This window comes from Oryzias latipes, chromosome 5, assembly GCF_053564925.1.
Source record: "Oryzias latipes strain Hd-rR chromosome 5, Olatipes_Hd-rR_3.1".
NCBI lineage: Eukaryota > Metazoa > Chordata > Actinopteri > Beloniformes > Adrianichthyidae > Oryzias > Oryzias latipes.
Window position 1 is genome coordinate 22,249,013 of NC_136241.1, and position 17,938 is coordinate 22,266,950.

Below are 17,938 nucleotides of genomic sequence, written 5' to 3' on the forward strand. Positions count from 1 at the left end.
GCAAATAAGTCAACCTTTTCCTTATAAATATCCTGAAGTGGATCCCAGGATGATCTGGATGTTAAACATATGTTTAAGGTCCTGCACATGCCAGACCGATCAGTGCTGATCAGAGATGTGCTCTGGAGTAAAAGCTGTGAGGCATCGACTCTTATGGAGTCCGAATTGCATTTACAATGAGAAACAGTTTGACTTGAAACTGGTATTGCAGACCTGATTTTAAATGCAAACACATAAATATGAGGGCATATTTTTGTTAAAAGGAAATATGTATTTTGCAGTTATAGAGGGGATGAATACAACACATTTTATTTACATCTACAATGTATTCCTAATAATATAATATTGTTATTGTGTAAAAAAAATTTTTTAAATCTCTATATCTCATTTTTTTGTTTCTAAACTTTAATATAACATTTAATGCAAGATGTACAAATAGTTGGAAAACATCAGGAAAACCAAATCTTTCAAGTTTATTGCTTTAATTTAGCTTGTAACTTCCTTTAATTTGGTGAGTTTATTAGGTCTAGTCAGTAATAAGTTATTTACAAGTTGTGTAAAAGCATGTCCTAAAAATGTACTTCAAAAAGCAACACATTATTATGAAAAAAACTTTTTTTATATTAAAAACAAATTTTGGCCTACATTCATTTCATGTGGAGTTAAAAGCTGCAACAGTTTGTAAAATTCCTCCTTTTATTTTCTTCCTGGTCTTAATCATTCTGTATCATGGAAGCAATATTCAAGGAAGGAAGATTTACTGGATTTGTCGTATTGTGACAAATTATTTTCACATGAAAAAGAAGCGAACTTAATTTAACTCATAATGTCAAAACTTTTTGTTTTTATGTCCATAGACTTATGCTCCTTCAGGACATGTTACACTGACTAACTAAACAAAGGTAGCACGGATCAACTCATTTTTATGGGGATTTAAGAATTCAGGCAAATTTATGTCACATTGCTGCTTCATCTTGTGTCTAAGCTGAAGAGATGCATAAAGTTAGTATGTTTTAACAAAGAAAATGATGGGAATCACAGAAAGAAACAATTGACAGGTGGACAGATTGCAGGTGGGTACTCTTCTCTGCCTCTCTGCACATTGATGGTGCTGACATGGTTTTGATGATTCGCCCCAGCACTCGCAGTAATGTAATGTCTTCAGGCTTGAACTTATTCAGGTTCTGGTGGAGTTTGTCTGCTGCTAGACAGATCTGAGAGAAAGATCAAGCTATACGATCAGAAAATACAAAAGCCTAAGTTACATTTTCTCCTTTAAAACTGAATTCTTTGAATAAAAACAAAGGCAGATTTTGCTTATGGCAGATTTTTCTTAACTTCTTACTTTGCAAACACATTCAGTGGGCTTTGAACCGCAGCATTTAGCATGAATTTACATTTCTGAATACTTAAAGCACCTTTCTATCCATTTTCTATACCTGTTATTTTAAGTACAGTGTCATAGGGTTGCTGGAGCCCTGCCATTGTTGGGCAAAGGTGGGGTACACCCTAAACAGTTCGCTAGTCCATGCAATGGCCAAACAGAGACAGACAAACACACATAAGCCAAAGGGACAAATCAGTCTCTAGTTAATCTCTCAAATATCGTTTTTGGAAAGAAATGCTTATGGGAGACATGCAAAGTGTCTGGGGAAACTTGAACTTGCATGAAAAGAACATGTAAACGGCACACAGACAGGATCCAGCAGGGATTCAGACCAGGGCCTTTTTGATGTGAGCGCTAACCACTACACACTTGTCCAGTCTCTTACTTTAAACATACAAATCCCAATTTTTTAAACATTTCAATCAAACAACTAATAGATTTCTAAAACATTAAATCTGTGTGGATGTGTTATAGTTAGGAGTCTACAAGACTTCCAGCTTTGCAAAGTCATTAGGCCTTCTGTTGTAATGAAGTGAGTACAGCGTTGAATACAGATGAACATTGACGTTCTGCAGAGAGACCGACTCTGAATGATAATAATCAAAGTGCTCTGGAGGATTCGCATCATTCACAATAACAGGTCCTTGTGTCTCCTTTTCAGTTTCAGTCAAGAACAAAAATCCTGCAGAATTACCGAACAGAACAGAAAGTCATGAGTTCAATGCTGTCCTCGATCACTAATGCAGACATTTCTGCCGAAAAACATGCCCAACTTCTTCAAGTTAATTATTATATAAAGCTCTTCTTAATGTTACTTTGTGACTTTTACAAAGCAGGCCCTTGTAGCTCTGGGAGTAAACTTTTTTTAGCAGGGGCTGCGATTATTTTCATTTTTCCTTCATGACACATCAGGTAACTCTCCCGCGGTGCTCAAAATTACCAGCAGTTCTGATCATTTGAACATTTTTGTACAGTTCCAGAGGAAAAGCTGCAGATGAGATTTCTCCTGCTGTGTTTAAACATAAGAAAGGAAATGGAGCCCTCAGCGGCTGGCGGCAGGAACTCATGAACTCTGTAAATGTCCTACAAACCTGAGCCAGCAAACAGTGGGAGAAAGATTAGGCAGCTAGTTTTTTTTCCACACATACAATTGGTGAGAGTTCACAGCAGAGCTGCCTGTGTGAGTCCTCATTCCGTCCACGCGCTGCAAAACTCTGCAGACCAAACTACAATCAAGGCTGTGTCATCAATCTGCTGCGGCCGGCCCGCCGCAGGGCCACAAATGTCCTTTCCACCTCTAAATGGCCTCTGAGAGCGCTATGAAGGATGGAGGAAGAGGAAGTCTCTGATGGGTTCACCTGTGGAAAACACCTCAAACATGCCTCTGCCTCGCTTCATCTCATTACCTGCCCCTGTCTGACTTCACGGGGGAGGTTTGTTGTCTTTGATGAACATCGTGAGAGGATTTCTTCATCACCCAGCAAACCTTTTACCCATGGTTAAAACGCTGCAGCCACCTGTCTCTGTGTTATATTCTGTATAAATATTCCATAAATATTTCTATTTATGAACCTAGCACAAAATCCTAATCATCTCTGCATCAACAAAGAACATGGACTGGCCCAAACAAATCCGCCTGTTTCTGCAGCTAGTCTGATGCAGGGAGAAACTTTTTGTTTTGTGTCCAATAGACTTATGCTCCTTCAGGACATGTAACACTAACTAACAGCTATACCGCTATACAGTTTTCCACACAGTGTTAAAAGAACTGGGGTATAAACCAAGTTCAAATGTTATTTGGCAATTTGTGAAGCTACCTGAAAAAAGTTTTTTTCAGTCACGTGGTCTGATGATTTCCAACTGAACCTGCTCCAGAGAGATAAGAGTGTGACAGGTGATGAAGCAGCCACTAAGGGGGCTATCATTATCTGGGATTGCTTCATTGGTCAGGTTTAAATTCGGTAAGGTAATGAGTCCAGAAAATAAAGACAATTTCTAAATGAGAATGTCACTCATGAAGAAATGGTTCTAGAACTGAGGTCCTCAATTTTGTGCGATGTTAACTTTTAACTTCCTACTTAAGAATTACCAAGAAGAGCAAAATAATGCAATTCTTCGATCACTTACTTGGTGAAAGATAAACAAGTAAATTCCTCATTACTTCCATGTAAAAAATGTAACTCTGGACATAAAAATGATCTTTTATAAAACTATTTTTCTTTAACAAGGTTTTATGGTCAGTCAAGTTCTATGATACCGAAGCAGCAAATGGCCTACCTAGCTTTTTTTTTCTTGCCCATTTTCCATGATCACAACGTAATTTTCTTGTGATAATAACTTCTACTATCTCGTTATCATGAGAAAACAAGTTGTTTTGTAGCCAGTTCTCGTTACATGATGATGACTGATTTGTTTATGACCGATAACATCAGCGAAATCTGTGCCTGTGTTAGACCACGATTAATGTAATCAGAAATGAATTGATCGGTTCTTCTGGTTTTCCACATTTTCTCTAACAAACTACTTTGTTTTGTTGGAGATTGTAGAATAAGGAAACAAAGTATTTTCTTTGTTATCTCACCATCACACTATAACAAAATTTATTTTGTCAACGACATCTACTATTTTCCTATCAGGAAAAAGAAAACATTTTTTGTGATAAAGTGACAGTTAATGTTGTTATGATGACTAAACAGAAAAATTAAGGCAGGCCTATGTGGCTTCCTTAGGGTAAGAAGTGAAGCTTTATTTACCATATTTTTCGTACTTTAAGTCAATTTTTCTTTTTTTGCATAGTTTGGCCAAGAGTGCGACTCATATTCTGGAGCATCTTATATTTGAATTTTTTAAATAAATAAATGGCAGCAACTGATAGAAGGCAAAGTGTGTGAATCAGTATTTGCCACTGACAGCAACACAGAAGAAGAAGCACCGCTTAATATTATGCCGGGCTCAGCGAAGTTATTCAAAAGCACCACAAAAGATGAAGAGTTTTTGAAGATTTAGTGGTTTGAAGTGATAAAAGTTAAGAGTTTAGTAGACTTGTTAGCATGTTCTTTATGCTATGGTCATCTAAGTGATTGCTAATGTGTTGCACTAATATGCCAGAGTCCTCCTGTTTCATGACGCTAAATAAGCATCAATGTGTTACAGTAGTGAAGCATGCAGATATTCAGTCTATTATTGTTATCTGTTTTGTTATTGTGGTTTGCCTTTCAAGATGCAATGTCCATTCTTGTTTCTGTATTTTTTTTCCAATCAGCATTGTAAATTAGAATAAGGTGTGTTAAGGAAGGTAGATCATGACTGTATATAGGAACAGCAATAGTTGCTGTGTGTGACGTGAGCATTTACTGATCCATTTTAGACAATAAACAGTTCAAACCCTGCAGAGATGGTTTTAACAATATTTCTCATCAATCTGCAACATCCTGATCAAAATACACCTACATGTAGGCATTAGCTTCATCTGTTCCTCTATTCTGATTAAGAAGAGTTCCGGCAGAATTGCCCAATGACTCTGTTGTCTTCCTTCCATCCTTCAAAATTTGATTGAACCAAACAGCTCATTATTACTCTGTTGTCATGGCAACCAGTTCTTCTAAAGTATTGCTCATGCAGTCACCAAAGCATCAGACAGACAGACAGAGAGACAGGCCCTGTAACAAGGTCCAGCTCTGTAATCTGTTTTTATAAACTGGTCTGCAGTTGATGCCCTCAGCTTGAAAAATTCCGCCAGTTTTTCTGACAAAAAGTTGGCAAAAAAAAAAAAAAAATCACCACATTTCTTCTTTTATAGCCTCACAGCAACAGTTACTGAATTGATTTGAAAATATTGCTTCCTAAATCATTGAGCAGCAGTGCACCGCTCCTCATTACTGACATTCTGGCCCTCACACCCCTCAGAGATCAGACTGCAGAGAAATCTTAAAGCGTTTTATAAAAGCTTCTTTTACACTTCTTAAAAATGTCACCTTCTGATATTCTTCTCTCTTGTTTTTCTTATGTATTGGATTTTGTGGGGGTGTGGGGGTTGAGGTCTCAGCTCAGTGAAAGTGTTTCTCCATTGAGCCAGTTTTGGTTGATGAGAAAAGGTGGACAAACACAATCAGATGGAAATGTTTGCACTTTTGGAGTATTGAACCCTCACTTCCCTTAGATGTGGCTATGTAGCCTTGGAGGGCACATTCTCTAACCTGAGGCATGATGTACTAAAACAATTCCCTTTATTGATTTTTTTCTCATGCAGGTTTGGTTTTCCTCTTCTTAAAAAGAGCCCCTAACCTGTGCTATGCCAGAATGGGAATGCAGTTTCCAATCACAGGAAGGTTCTCCAAACCGTTATCCCTGTACTTGTTTCTTTAAGACCTACTTTGACGAAAATTGTGTTTTTTACATGTTGTTGTGGAATTTTTTCTGATGGTGGAGGACAAATATAAAGAAAATTAAGATAAAAACTGCATTTCTTAGTATGGCTTTGTTCAAATTGTGAATCAGGAGCAGACGAAAAAGCCTGTGGCTGTGATGTGGAACCCACAACCTACCTTAATCGTGCATGGTCCGTCAGTCAAAACCATCAATCACCTAATCTAGTTTTTAAAAAAAGGCCAGGGATAACTGGAAAGCAAGGAGGATGGTGGATCTTGACAGCCAGCATTGAGGATCAGACACCAAAATGACAGAAAGGAGCTCAGGATAAAAGAAAAATGTCATGCTTACCAAATGCAGACACAAAAAACCCATTCAAAATACACATAATGAGCTAAAAAAGAGAAAGCTAAACTGACTTGTCTGTTTTTTTGTTCTATTGGAACTCATTTTTCAGAATAAAACGTCTCTGATTTTTATAATCTACCAACAAGACAAGTTTTTCTACTATCTACAGCTGCTGTGTTTGTACTTATCAGCATACAGCATACTGCCTACCATTATGGCGCCAGCGTGTGCGGCTCGCCTATGGTTCAGTCTGCTTAGTTTGTTTTTTGTGTTTATACTATTTTTTATTAGTTACCAGAATGTATCTGCTCTTCTGGTCTACGATCGCCAAGCACTCTTAAACATCGGACAATATTATGAGTTTATGTCAAAATGGACTTACAAGAACAAGACGTCAGAATCACCGCTATTGGACATACCGGCGTTCCTGCGCCGCACTCCGTTCAATCTTCCACGAAGGCAATGGTCAAGGAGACGAGGAAGGCGAAGTGGTGTTCTGGTGAAAATCAAGGCGCTCCGAAGAACGTCTAGAGGAAATATCCGACGGTGTGGACGTGACTGCAAAGTTTTGCGCTGGATCCTTCCCGTTTGGCCAGGGGCATTAGCTGACCAAGCGCACCTGCCGGTGGCGGCTCCACCTGTCCGCCGGTCTCGCCGTCAGGTCGTTGGCGTAGATTTCGGCATTCTTCGGCCGCTGAATCGGGCCTTGTCTTCAGCCACGGACGAGCTGATTGTCCGCTCAGCTCTCATAAACGCTAGATCCCTAGCCAACAAAACTTTTATCCTGAACGACTTTTTCACGTCCCGAGAGCTGGATTTTATGTTCTTGACAGAGACGTGGCTTCGGCCTGGTGAACTCACTCCATTCTCTGAACTTTTGCCTCCGGATTGTGGATTCTTCAGCTCCCCGCGAACTAAAGGCAGAGGCGGAGGAGTCGCCGTCGTGTTCCAGTCCAGGTTTTCTTGTCGGCAGCTCCCGTCTGACCGCTTCTCCGGGATCTCTAGCTTTGAGGTCCAGCTTGTGGAGATCAGATGTGGATCCCCGGTCCTTTGTGTGGTGGTCTACCGACCACCTAAATTTAACAGTGACTTCCTGCAGGACTTTGGAGATCTTTTGTCAGCTATTATTTTAGACTACGATCGTATTTTAATTCTTGGTGACTTTAACATTCATGTGTGTTGTGAGTCCAAGCCACTAACAAAAGATTTCATGGACTTGACCGGCTCTTTTAGTCTGAACCAGTTAGTGCAGTCTCCTACGCATGCAAAAGGACACACACTGGACTTGATTTTAACTCTTGGGTTATGTGCAGAGGTTAAAGAGGTTTGTGATGCCGGGATTTCTGATCATTTACCCGTTTTATTCGAGTTCGAACTTTTAAAGCCTGTACCCGGCTCGCGCCCTTCTGCGCGCCCACGTCGCCTGATCAATGCACAGACGGCGTCGCACTTTGTAGCTGGTCTTAATGAATGTACATTTCTTTTAGATACACAGCAGCATGGAAATGTTGATCAGCTCTTAAATGATTTTAACTCTGTGTGTGAGAATATTTTAGACACTATTGCCCCTTTTAAAACGAAGCGCTGTAATTCAGCATCAGAGCCGTGGCTCAATGAACACACCCGGACGCTCAGGCGCGCTCTCCGACAGGCTGAGAGGAGATGGAAGAAGGACAAGCTCCACATTTCTTTGGAGATTTTAAAAAACTGCTTATCTGAGTATCAGGCAGCTGTCAAAAGTGCCAAGGCACAGTTTATTTCTTCTTATGTGGCGGAGAATCTCAGTAAGCCCCAAATTCTTTTTAACTCTTTGAACTCTCTTTTAAATCCTCAAGATTCATCATCATCATCCTTGACTCCTTCTTCTGCACTCTGTGAACGATTCTTAAGATATTTTATTGATAAAGTAAGTGCTGCCAGGCTTTTATCTGTATCCTGTACCCCAGATCCTGTTATTGTATCTGCACTTTCTGCTGTTTTAGATCATTTTGAACCTGTGACTCTCTCAGAAACTTCTGAGATAGTTCAGCACCTGAGACCCTCTTATTGTCCAGGGGACAGTATTCCCCCCAGACTGCTGAAGGAAGTATTCAGTTCTATCGGTCCCTGGGTAGTCAGTTTTATTAATACTTCTCTTCTTTCAGGTTGCGTTCCAGCTGCCTTTAAACATGCTGTGGTGCAACCACTTCTTAAAAAGAGCAGCTTGGATCCTTCTGTTCTCTCAAACTTTAGGCCCATATCCAAGCTGCCTTTTCTGTCGAAAGTTTTAGAGAAAGCTGTTTACCTTCAGCTACAGGACCATCTAGAGCTCTATGGCATCTTAGACAAATTCCAGTCTGGTTTTAGAGCACGTCACAGTACGGAAACATCTCTACTCAGGGTATACAATGATTTGTTTTTAACTGTCGATTCTGGAGCTTCTGCTGTTTTAATCCTTCTTGACCTTACCGCTGCTTTTGATACGGTGAATCATGATATTTTACTCTCTCGATTAGAGCAATCTGTTGGTTTGAGAGGCACAGCGCTTCAGTGGTTTAGGTCCTATTTATCCAATAGGAGTTTTTCTGTCCAACTGGGACCATTCTCATCCACAATGGTCCCACTCGGACATGGGGTTCCTCAAGGCTCAATTTTAGGTCCTATTTTATTTTCTTTATACCTGCTTCCACTTGGCTCCATCTTTGAAAAACATAATGTCTCATATCACTGTTATGCAGATGACATCCAGATTTATCTACCCTTAAAATCTGGGGGAGTCCAGTGTGTAGAGAACTTACAAAGGTGTTTAGAGGAGGTTAAAGCCTGGATGAACCTAAACTTCCTCAACTTAAATGAAAGTAAAACCGAGGTCCTTCGGTTTGGGAAAACGGACCTCCTGACAGGATGCAGCAGTGCCATTGGGTCATTAGACTCTAACCAGTCTTTTATTAGGAATCTTGGGGTCATTTTAGATTGTCATTTTAAATTTGACAAACAAGTTAGTGCAGTGGTCCAGTCCAGCTTTTATCATCTGAGATTAATAAGTAAAGTGAAGCCATATCTCCCCCATGACACCCTGGAAAGGGTTGTTCATGCATTCATCTTTTCCAGACTGGACTATTGTAACTCCCTTTATTCCGGGATCGACCAGTCTCTCCTCCACCGTCTTCAGCTGGTCCAGAACTCCGCTGCCCGACTTCTAACGGGGACCAGACGGCGTGATCATATCACACCAATACTGCGCTCTCTGCACTGGCTGCCTGTTTCTTTTAGAATTGATTTTAAAATCTTACTCTTGGTTTTTAAATGTTTAAATGGTCTGGCACCTCCTTATCTTTCTGAGCTCCTGCAGAGCCATTGTCCTCGTAGAGCTCTGCGATCTGTAGACCAGATGCTCTTAGAGGTTCCAAGGACTCGACTGGTGACCAAGGGGGACAGAGCGTTTTCAGTGGTTGCTCCCAAACTCTGGAATCGTCTCCCCCTGTCTATGAGATCTGCCAGATCCTTAAACGATTTTAAATCTCTGCTAAAAACTCATCTTTTTACATTGGCTTTTAACACCAGAGAGAATGATAATTAGACAGTTTTTTTTTTTTTTTTTTTTTTTTTTTTTTTTTTTTTTTTTTTTTTTTTTGTGTGTTTTCTTTTATTGATGATTTTATTATCATTTTACTGTGTTTCTTTGAATTTTACCTATGGTTTTAGTGTAGTTATACGTGTGCAGCACTTTGGATGTCTGGAAGATGTGAAAGTGCTATACAAATAAAGATTTGATTGATTGATTGATTGATTGATTATTTATATATATTATTTATATATATATGTATATATTAAAAAAAAGATCATCAGACTTTTATCTAAACAATTCAATTTTTCCAAGACACTGATTGTACAGTGGCTCAAACAGTTGAGCAGATCGTCCAATGATCGAAGGATCAGTGGTTCGATCCCCGCTCCCCCCAGTCAACTGTCGTTGTGACCTTGGGCAAGACACTGGGGGGCTTTAGGTGCAAACAGGCAGCCACACCTCTGTCAGTCTGCCCCAGGGTAGCTGTGGCTACATCAGTAGCTTACCATCACCAAGTATGAATGAATGAATAATAGACATACATTGTAAGTGCTTTGAGGGTCTGGAAAAGCACAGAAAAATCCAATCCATTATTATTACAGTACTGTTTACGTAAGAGTGTGTTTTTCAACAGCTGTTCACAAAAATACCTTCTGGTTAGTTTCTTGCCAATAGTTGATACAAACTCATCAGTTAGTTAATACTAACATAGTGACGTTCACTTTTTTTTAAGCCTATTTTGTCCTATTTTCAATTAGTTGCGACATACAGAAGCTCCACTCCCCTTCCATGAAGCAGGACTTTAAAGGAGGAGTTTTTTGGAGAAATCTCTCCTGAGCTTTTTTAGTTGTTGTCAACATTTGTAAAATAATTGCTAAAGGTAAAACAAAATACCAAACCTGTTTCATTAAAATGTATAAATATGTTGTAGCTAATTTGTAACATAATTTGTTTTTATTTTCCTAAACAAATCTGTCAGTGTTACTATTCACTTTGATACTCACTGTGTTAGATTCTCACTTGCTGAATCCCTATTTAGGAGTTGTTATTCTTACTGATTTTAAACAGGAACTTTAAATGGAAGGTTCTAAAATATGCTTTATTCAAAACATGTGAAAAAATTTCAACTGGTGCCAGAAATCTGGATAAAAAGCCTGAAATTCCAGCAGGAATAAAAAATACTTAATAATTTAAGAGATAGTTTAAAGAGATATTTATTTATGAGACTAAAACAGTTTAAACAGAAGCTGGAAGTATGTTTCATTTTAGTCCAATAAGACAGTGTATGTGTAAATTTACATCTCTTTCATAAAAAATATATTAGGAGTTTATTTTAGCTTGGTGTCTTGCTTTAATCCTTTTGTATTTCCTCGTTTTAACATTAATCCATGACAGTGTTTCATTTATTTTAATTTAAACAATTATTCATTTTTATGATTATTAATTGCTATGCTTTTTTATGGGACTGCTGTGACTTTTAATTTTTTATTACGGATGACTATGGTCTCTCTATAAATTAAAATTGAATGAAACTGAATTGAATTTCCTGAAGCTCATTAGCTGTGGCGTGCAGTAACACATCAGCGCTGCTTCGTGTGTTTCATGAGGAAATGCTGGAGCTTTTTCAGGTGTTTGAAGAAAGGCTCGAAGCCTGACATTGAACCCTTCAAACCGAAGCTTCAAGCCTCCGCTCTCACACAGAGACATCTGGTGGTCAGAGTGCAGACATGTGCATCTTCAGTTGTCACGGATGCCACAACTGCCTCCTTTTTTTTTTTATGCTTTTACACGATTTACCAGCCACATCAGTGCAGAAAACTACATGTTCTTTATCACCTTCACACTGGAGCTTGATGAAGAGGAACCAGGAGGGAGGAAGAGAGCTTCCTGCAGTGAAGGCGCAGGAATGAATGATAAATGATCAGATCAGTGAAAGTCTAGAAGCAGATATGTTTACAGAAATGTTTTTCAATGAATCTTTGGGTGTCTGTATGGCTCTGAGACAGAATTGATAACAAATGATGCCTCCTCTTCCTTTTGACAGTTTTTTTTTTCCATTTTAAACTTCATTATTTTTCTTCATCACCCTTACACGGGGCTTTCCACTTTACTTTTTCTTTTCTCCTCTTCTTTGTTCACATTTTGATTTTGGTATTCATCTCTTTATTTATTTACCATTCTTCATCTTTTCATTTATTTCTCATTGTTTGCCTCCAATCATCATGAAATCAGCATATCCTTCCTCGCTTCCATTCCTCTTTACTTTCGCTTTTCTTTTCAATCTTTTATTTGTGTCCTTCCTTTGATTGCTTTTAATTTACCCTCCCTCTTTTCAATTTTTTCCAAATCTTTCCTTCTCCATATTTTTCTTCCTTTCTCTTCTCTCTTTCATTCATCATTTATCCTGTCATTTGTATTCTTCTATCATTTTTCTCTAAGTTTGTTTTTTGTCCTTGTCTTTGCATCACCCCTCATCTTTTTTGCATTTATTCTTCCTTTCTTATCATGTTCCCTCATGCTAATACTTTCTACTTCCTGACCTTCCTCTTCCATGCCTCCCCTTCCTTCCTGCAGTGTGCAGCAGCGCCCCCATCAACACGAAGGTCCAGCACGTGAATGGCAGCACGCTTGTGGTTCGCTGGGCCCGACCCGAGGTCACTTACCATCCGCCCATCCTCCACTTCCTGGTGTCCTATAGCTGGACGGCCCACGATGACAGCTTTGAGGAAACGCACCTCGCCGATGCCAAACACAAACTGGTGAGACGTGAAAAGAAGTCGCGAAAAAGCATCACATCATCTCCTGACGTTCACACAGAAATTCTTCCACTGGAAAGACAGAAGCCTTAATTTTTTTTAATTTACGAGGAGGTCTAGTGAACAGACAGTTGGTGTTTAGGCTCAGATGCAGCACTGAGATCGAGTTCTCTTTAAGACGTTTTAAAAGGTTCTTCCAAGGAAAGATTCAGAGAAAATTCATCTTTGAAGATGATTTTTTCACGTTTTGGTAGGAAGAACAAATGGAAAAACAACTTTTTAAACCTTAGCAATACTTCGGTCAACTGAATTTTAAATAAACTCATTATAATGTTGAGAAAGTAATATGCAGTTCTTCAATATATAAAATGAAGTCTTTCTAGACTTGCAACAAAAAATGATTGAGCAATTCTGTCAGCACAGTAGTTCGAAGCCAGAAACTGTTTTCTGAAGTACTTCCCAAACTTCTACATCATTCTGGTGGCTTTCTGAAGTTTCATATAAACTGGGAGGAGCCATGCATTCTTCATGCCTAGTGCAGATGGACAGCCAAAAACAGACGATTGTCCATCTGTGGAAGTCAGAACAAGTTTGGAAGAAGAAGAACTTTTGAGGACAAAATGAACTGCTCCATGTTGTAATCTCTGCCGGACGGCTTCTCCAGAACTCCTCTCAAGACAGACGTATTCAGATGCATAAGAGCTTTTGGATGATGACTCTTTTTTGGTTGAAAGAAAACCGTCAGGGAGGATCTGTTACCCTCAGACTTCCCCTGCAGCCCAAACATCCAATCATTATCTCACAGTACAAGACGTCTTTGGGATGTTTTGGTCCCACAGAGTTCTGATCCGGACTGTGTCTGGTTTTATGGAAATTTTCTCTTCAAGTTTGAAAAAAACAACATGCAGAGTTCCTTCAAAAAACCAAAGCAGACTCAGAAAACCTGCTTTTGGTTTGAAGTAAAGAGGTGATCAGAAGATTTTAACGTTTTTTTTTTAATTATTGAACTCCAAAACTGCTCTATTCATGTTCAGCGGACTGGGATGGGGTGCTGATTTGAGCTTTTAGAGATTTCTTTCAGGCCCATAATGATGACAAAACACTAAGCCTTAGGCGGAGTAAATGTTAAATTTATAAATTGGATTTTCCACCCATGATTCCATATAGTTATAGGCAAAAAAAAGCATTGGTCCAATGAAGGTGAGGGGACTGAAGCTATTGACTTCCTTCAGTTGTGCTTTTTCACATCAGGGTCTTTTGATGCATCTAAAAATGTCTGTGCACGTGCATTTTGTATAGATAAAGGGAAAGGAGCTCAGTGGGGTTTTTTTTTTATCAGCTGCTCACATTTCTTTTTTCTGATGCACTCCTTTCATCTGCCATGTTTAGGAGGCAAAGAGCTTGTCAGGCTGAGTTTGGAGATGTTTGTTCTGCCATAAAACCCCTCAGCAGCACGTAGAGCACCTCCTTAGGCTCTCCACAGACTGCACGTCCGCAGATCTGCACGCCCCATCACACAACATGGTCCGAGGCTAAGTGAGGAATTCAACGTATCAAGTTGGTTTAAGGCAACTTTTATTCCAAGCCATGTCTGAACATGAGATTTTGAAACTGAAATCAGGCACGAGCCCCACAGCTGAATAATGAATGCGTTGTGAATAATGAATAGTGCGGGCAAAGCTGGTGTTTTTCATGAGGTTGGATGCAAGAAACCAGAATAAAGAGAAACTCCTCACTCCTGATTCTGAAAGCATTAAAATTAATTATTTAATTTAAACGAGGATGAGTTTATGATAGAGCAGCAGCAGGGCAGAGACAACAGAATAACATCAAGCTGTGGTTCCAACAGTTAAAAAGCTTCTATATCATGACTATGGTTTCTTTAAATTCTTTGTAAGCAGCAGGTAGATGTTTTTGGTGTTTTCAACATATTCTTGTGGCATTTTACTCACTATGGAGCACATTTATAAAGGAAATTAAGATTATATTCCTGCTTTCAAATAGTTGTAAATCAGACGATGACAAAAAAAACTGCATTTAAAAAAGCTTGTAGCTGTGACATAGAAGCTACAATCACTCACGCTCCGCTCCATTCACACTCGTCCGCTTGAAGATGATTAGAGCTGTGTATGTCTTCGTTTTCCTCGTCTGAGGAAATCTGAGGAATCTAGATCAAAACTGTAGCTGGATAGCTCCAATATTTCTTTTTTTTTGTTGTTGCACCACTAATGTTAGGTTGGGGGTATGATAAGCTAGCCGGAGACAGTGTAAACAGATGGGTAACAGGAGGGGGGTTGTTCTGCGACAACGGCCAAATCTGAGGCAAATTTCTGATGAACTACGCCACTATGCAGAAATTATGCTAGAAAACAACACAAGTTTTTTTATTTTTGCTAAAAATGGCATGATCTTTATTAAAATACCATTTGTACGCTTTAAAAATAGATCAAAAAGATGATTAGAGTGGGACTTTTAATCATCATCTATAGATCATCCTTAGCAGCTGGAAACCCTTAGACATGTTTCATGACTGTTTTCAGTGCCTTACAATGTTTTTGGTAGAACTTTGTTCGGCTAATTTTTGTGTTCCTCCAGTTCAGGGAGCTGTTAGCTTGTCATATGCTGTAGGGCACATGTGTCAAACTCAAGGCCCGCGGGCCAAATTTGGCCCACCATGTCATTTTATGTGGCCTGCAGAAGCATGAAAGATTTTGATTTCTTAAAATAAATAATAAAAGTTGGTGTGTATTTATTCATATCTAGGGGAAATTGGACTTGAAATATCGGATTGGGCAACTATACATAAGGACTTCAACACTGTCCATATAACTTAACCTGACAGAATCAAATTTAAAAGGATTTATGCTAGAGTAACAAGCAAAAATATATTTTCTATGCAACTGTAATTGTCACTTTAAAAAGGTATAATAAATAAATAAATGAGTAATTTAACATTCAGGAGTAGTTACGTTTATTTTTCATTACATTTAGTTACATGTACATCTGGCCCTTTGAGGCCAACCACTATGCTGATGTGGCCCTCGGAGAAAATGAGTTTGACACCCCTGATGTATATAGGGGATCTGCTAATGTAGAATTAATTCAGTCTTTTGTGAAATCCTTTAGTTTTTCACATTATCTTTGGAGCTCACTGACATTGAGGATGTTTTGAGAATTTTAACTCAAGCATTAGGTGTTTTTTTTTTCCTTCTTCCATTATTTAATTATAGAAATCCTCCAAACTTAACCAGGCTTACTCCAGTCATTTTCTCTTTTTTTATTTTTAACTCAAATGATAGTTTCCAGAGATGTTCAAATTGACTCAGACTGTCATTGGGGTGAGGCACAGAACCACCACCCCCACCTCCAGCATCCTCCTTCACGTGTTCATTTACAAATGTTGTAGTTAGGGCCCAGAAGTGAGCAGAGGGAGAAGAAACACAAGTTTCATTCCCACACTGCACTCTGCCAGTTGGCTAGCAGAATACAAATGCCGAGCTGAAGGGGATGCAGAGCTGTCGGGCTGAGCAGAAAGCGTGACCTTGGGCAGAGCCTCTGTGGGCTAGACAGGAGCAGAGCAGCTGAGGGACAGGAGTGCCCCCTGCTGGTGAACTGCCTCTTACAACACCACATTTTATCAACCACTCAGTTCCTTTTTTTTTGCATCCTGTCAGGATTATTATTATTCTTTCACCTTCAACCACCAACCCTCCCCCAGCAATAATCATGATAGAGTGGTTCAAATGTTGATGCAGGCTCTGCATTGACTCTTAATTGTTATGCACAAAGTGTCACATCAGAACAGCACTGAAATAATCATATTAATAAAAACATATTAACAAGCTAAGCTTAACCATACCACGTGGGTGCTAATTAGCCAGTTGGTACTGAGATGATCAGTCATCTGGATCCTTGATCACATGATTAACTTAATATTTTTATATTTTGTGTCAAGCAGTGATAAATGTTACAACCAAAAGCTGAGCCCTGTTAACTTCATTACTGCAATCAAGGCTGAAGCTGCAACATTTGCTCTTATGTTAAAAAACTGTCAAAACAGAGAAGTGATCGTGTTAAAAATGTTGTCACTTCAGAAGCTTTAAAGATTTTATCTTAGTTTTTCAAAACAGTAAAATAAAGTGACACATTATTAATGACCTTTTTCCCATGATGATTTCCAGACGTTAATATAGTTATTACAGATATCAGAAAGCTGTTTTTTTCTGTTCATCAGAGCTCCAAATAGATTCATCTCATTTCTGTTCAAATAAAATGTTTTGAATAACACAGCAAACATCTCATCATGGGCTCCTTATGGTTTACCTGTGGGGTGCATGGATGGCACCTTAAACAGTATATCTGCAGATCTCATTGTGGTCCTTGTTGCGTTCCCCCTTGTCAGACCTTAGTGGGACTTATTTATAATAAAGGTAGAGCTCAAATATTGTAGCGATATTAAAACCACTTACCACATAAATATGCAGTTGGAGACCAAGGGAGACCCTTCTCCATATGTGTGCCCAGAAGGAAGATTTCATTATTGAATTGGACTAAGCTAAATTGGACTAAGTGGGTTAAACTTGCACTCTACATATGTGTGCTTCAGGGATTCATGAAGATTTAAAACATTGATGTAATTGCTTTAATTGCATGAAGTGGCATAAATGGGAACAGAGTGATAAGAGGATGTTTTTTTATTACTTGCCAAAAAAGGTGGACATTAATATACAATATATAAAACTGTGCCACATAGCGCCAAAGTTTTCTCCTAAGTCAAAAACATGGTTGCAGATGATCCTTTTTGAAGTCTAAAAAGGTAATACTCATTTTTCCAGTTGTAATTTGCAGCATGTAAACACTGTCAACACAGGAACCTGGATCAGGTGTGTTTAGCCAATAAGGAGCTTTAGAGGCAGGTTGGCTGGAAAACATATTGGACACCGCCCCTCAACGTCTGGATTCAGACCCCCCTGGTTTGTTTTATTGTCCACCGAACTTCGAAAACAACAGAAACTGCTTTTAGGGCTGTACGACTGACATGGTCCAAAATATATATCCATTTTCCAAACCTGCCAATTCTTTTCCGGAATCATGGGGATGCTGGAACCTATCCCAGTCACTGTTGGGCTAAGGCAGGGTGCTCCCTAACCACCATGCACCAAGAAGAGTACAACACAATAAAAAAACCTCACATAGTTTTTCCATTGCAAGGTTGCAGTTTTTTTCTGGTGTCATACAAACATGAGACCTGGGTCCTGTAAAGAAAATATTAAATTGACTTGTCAAGTTGGACTTTGATCAATAACTGTTTCTATAGGCTTTGGTAGAATACAAGTGTCAAGGAGCGACACTGTTTACTTTGTTAAACTATTTCATGTTGCCACACATTAAACTACTGACTGTCAGTGAGGTAGATTAAGTTTTTTTTATTATTAATGTGTGATCGTTAAATACATAATTATAATACAGACACTGTTTCCTTTTTAAACCTGCTCTGTACATAGAAGTGCACAAAAAGGAGATTCTCACTGT

The 17,938-nt window shown here is 39.0% G+C and overlaps 1 protein-coding gene across 2 annotated transcripts in view; it reads left to right on the forward strand.

Annotated features, from left to right (window-relative positions):
- Positions 1-17,938, forward strand: part of LOC101160156 (receptor-type tyrosine-protein phosphatase gamma) — a 231,765-nt gene that overhangs the window by 198,094 nt on the left and 15,733 nt on the right. For both annotated transcript variants that reach the window (XM_078947503.1, XM_023955062.2), the window contains exon 9: positions 12,225-12,409. In XM_078947503.1, the coding sequence (XP_078803629.1) occupies positions 12,225-12,409 (185 nt within the window). The remainder of the gene's footprint in view (positions 1-12,224; positions 12,410-17,938) is intronic.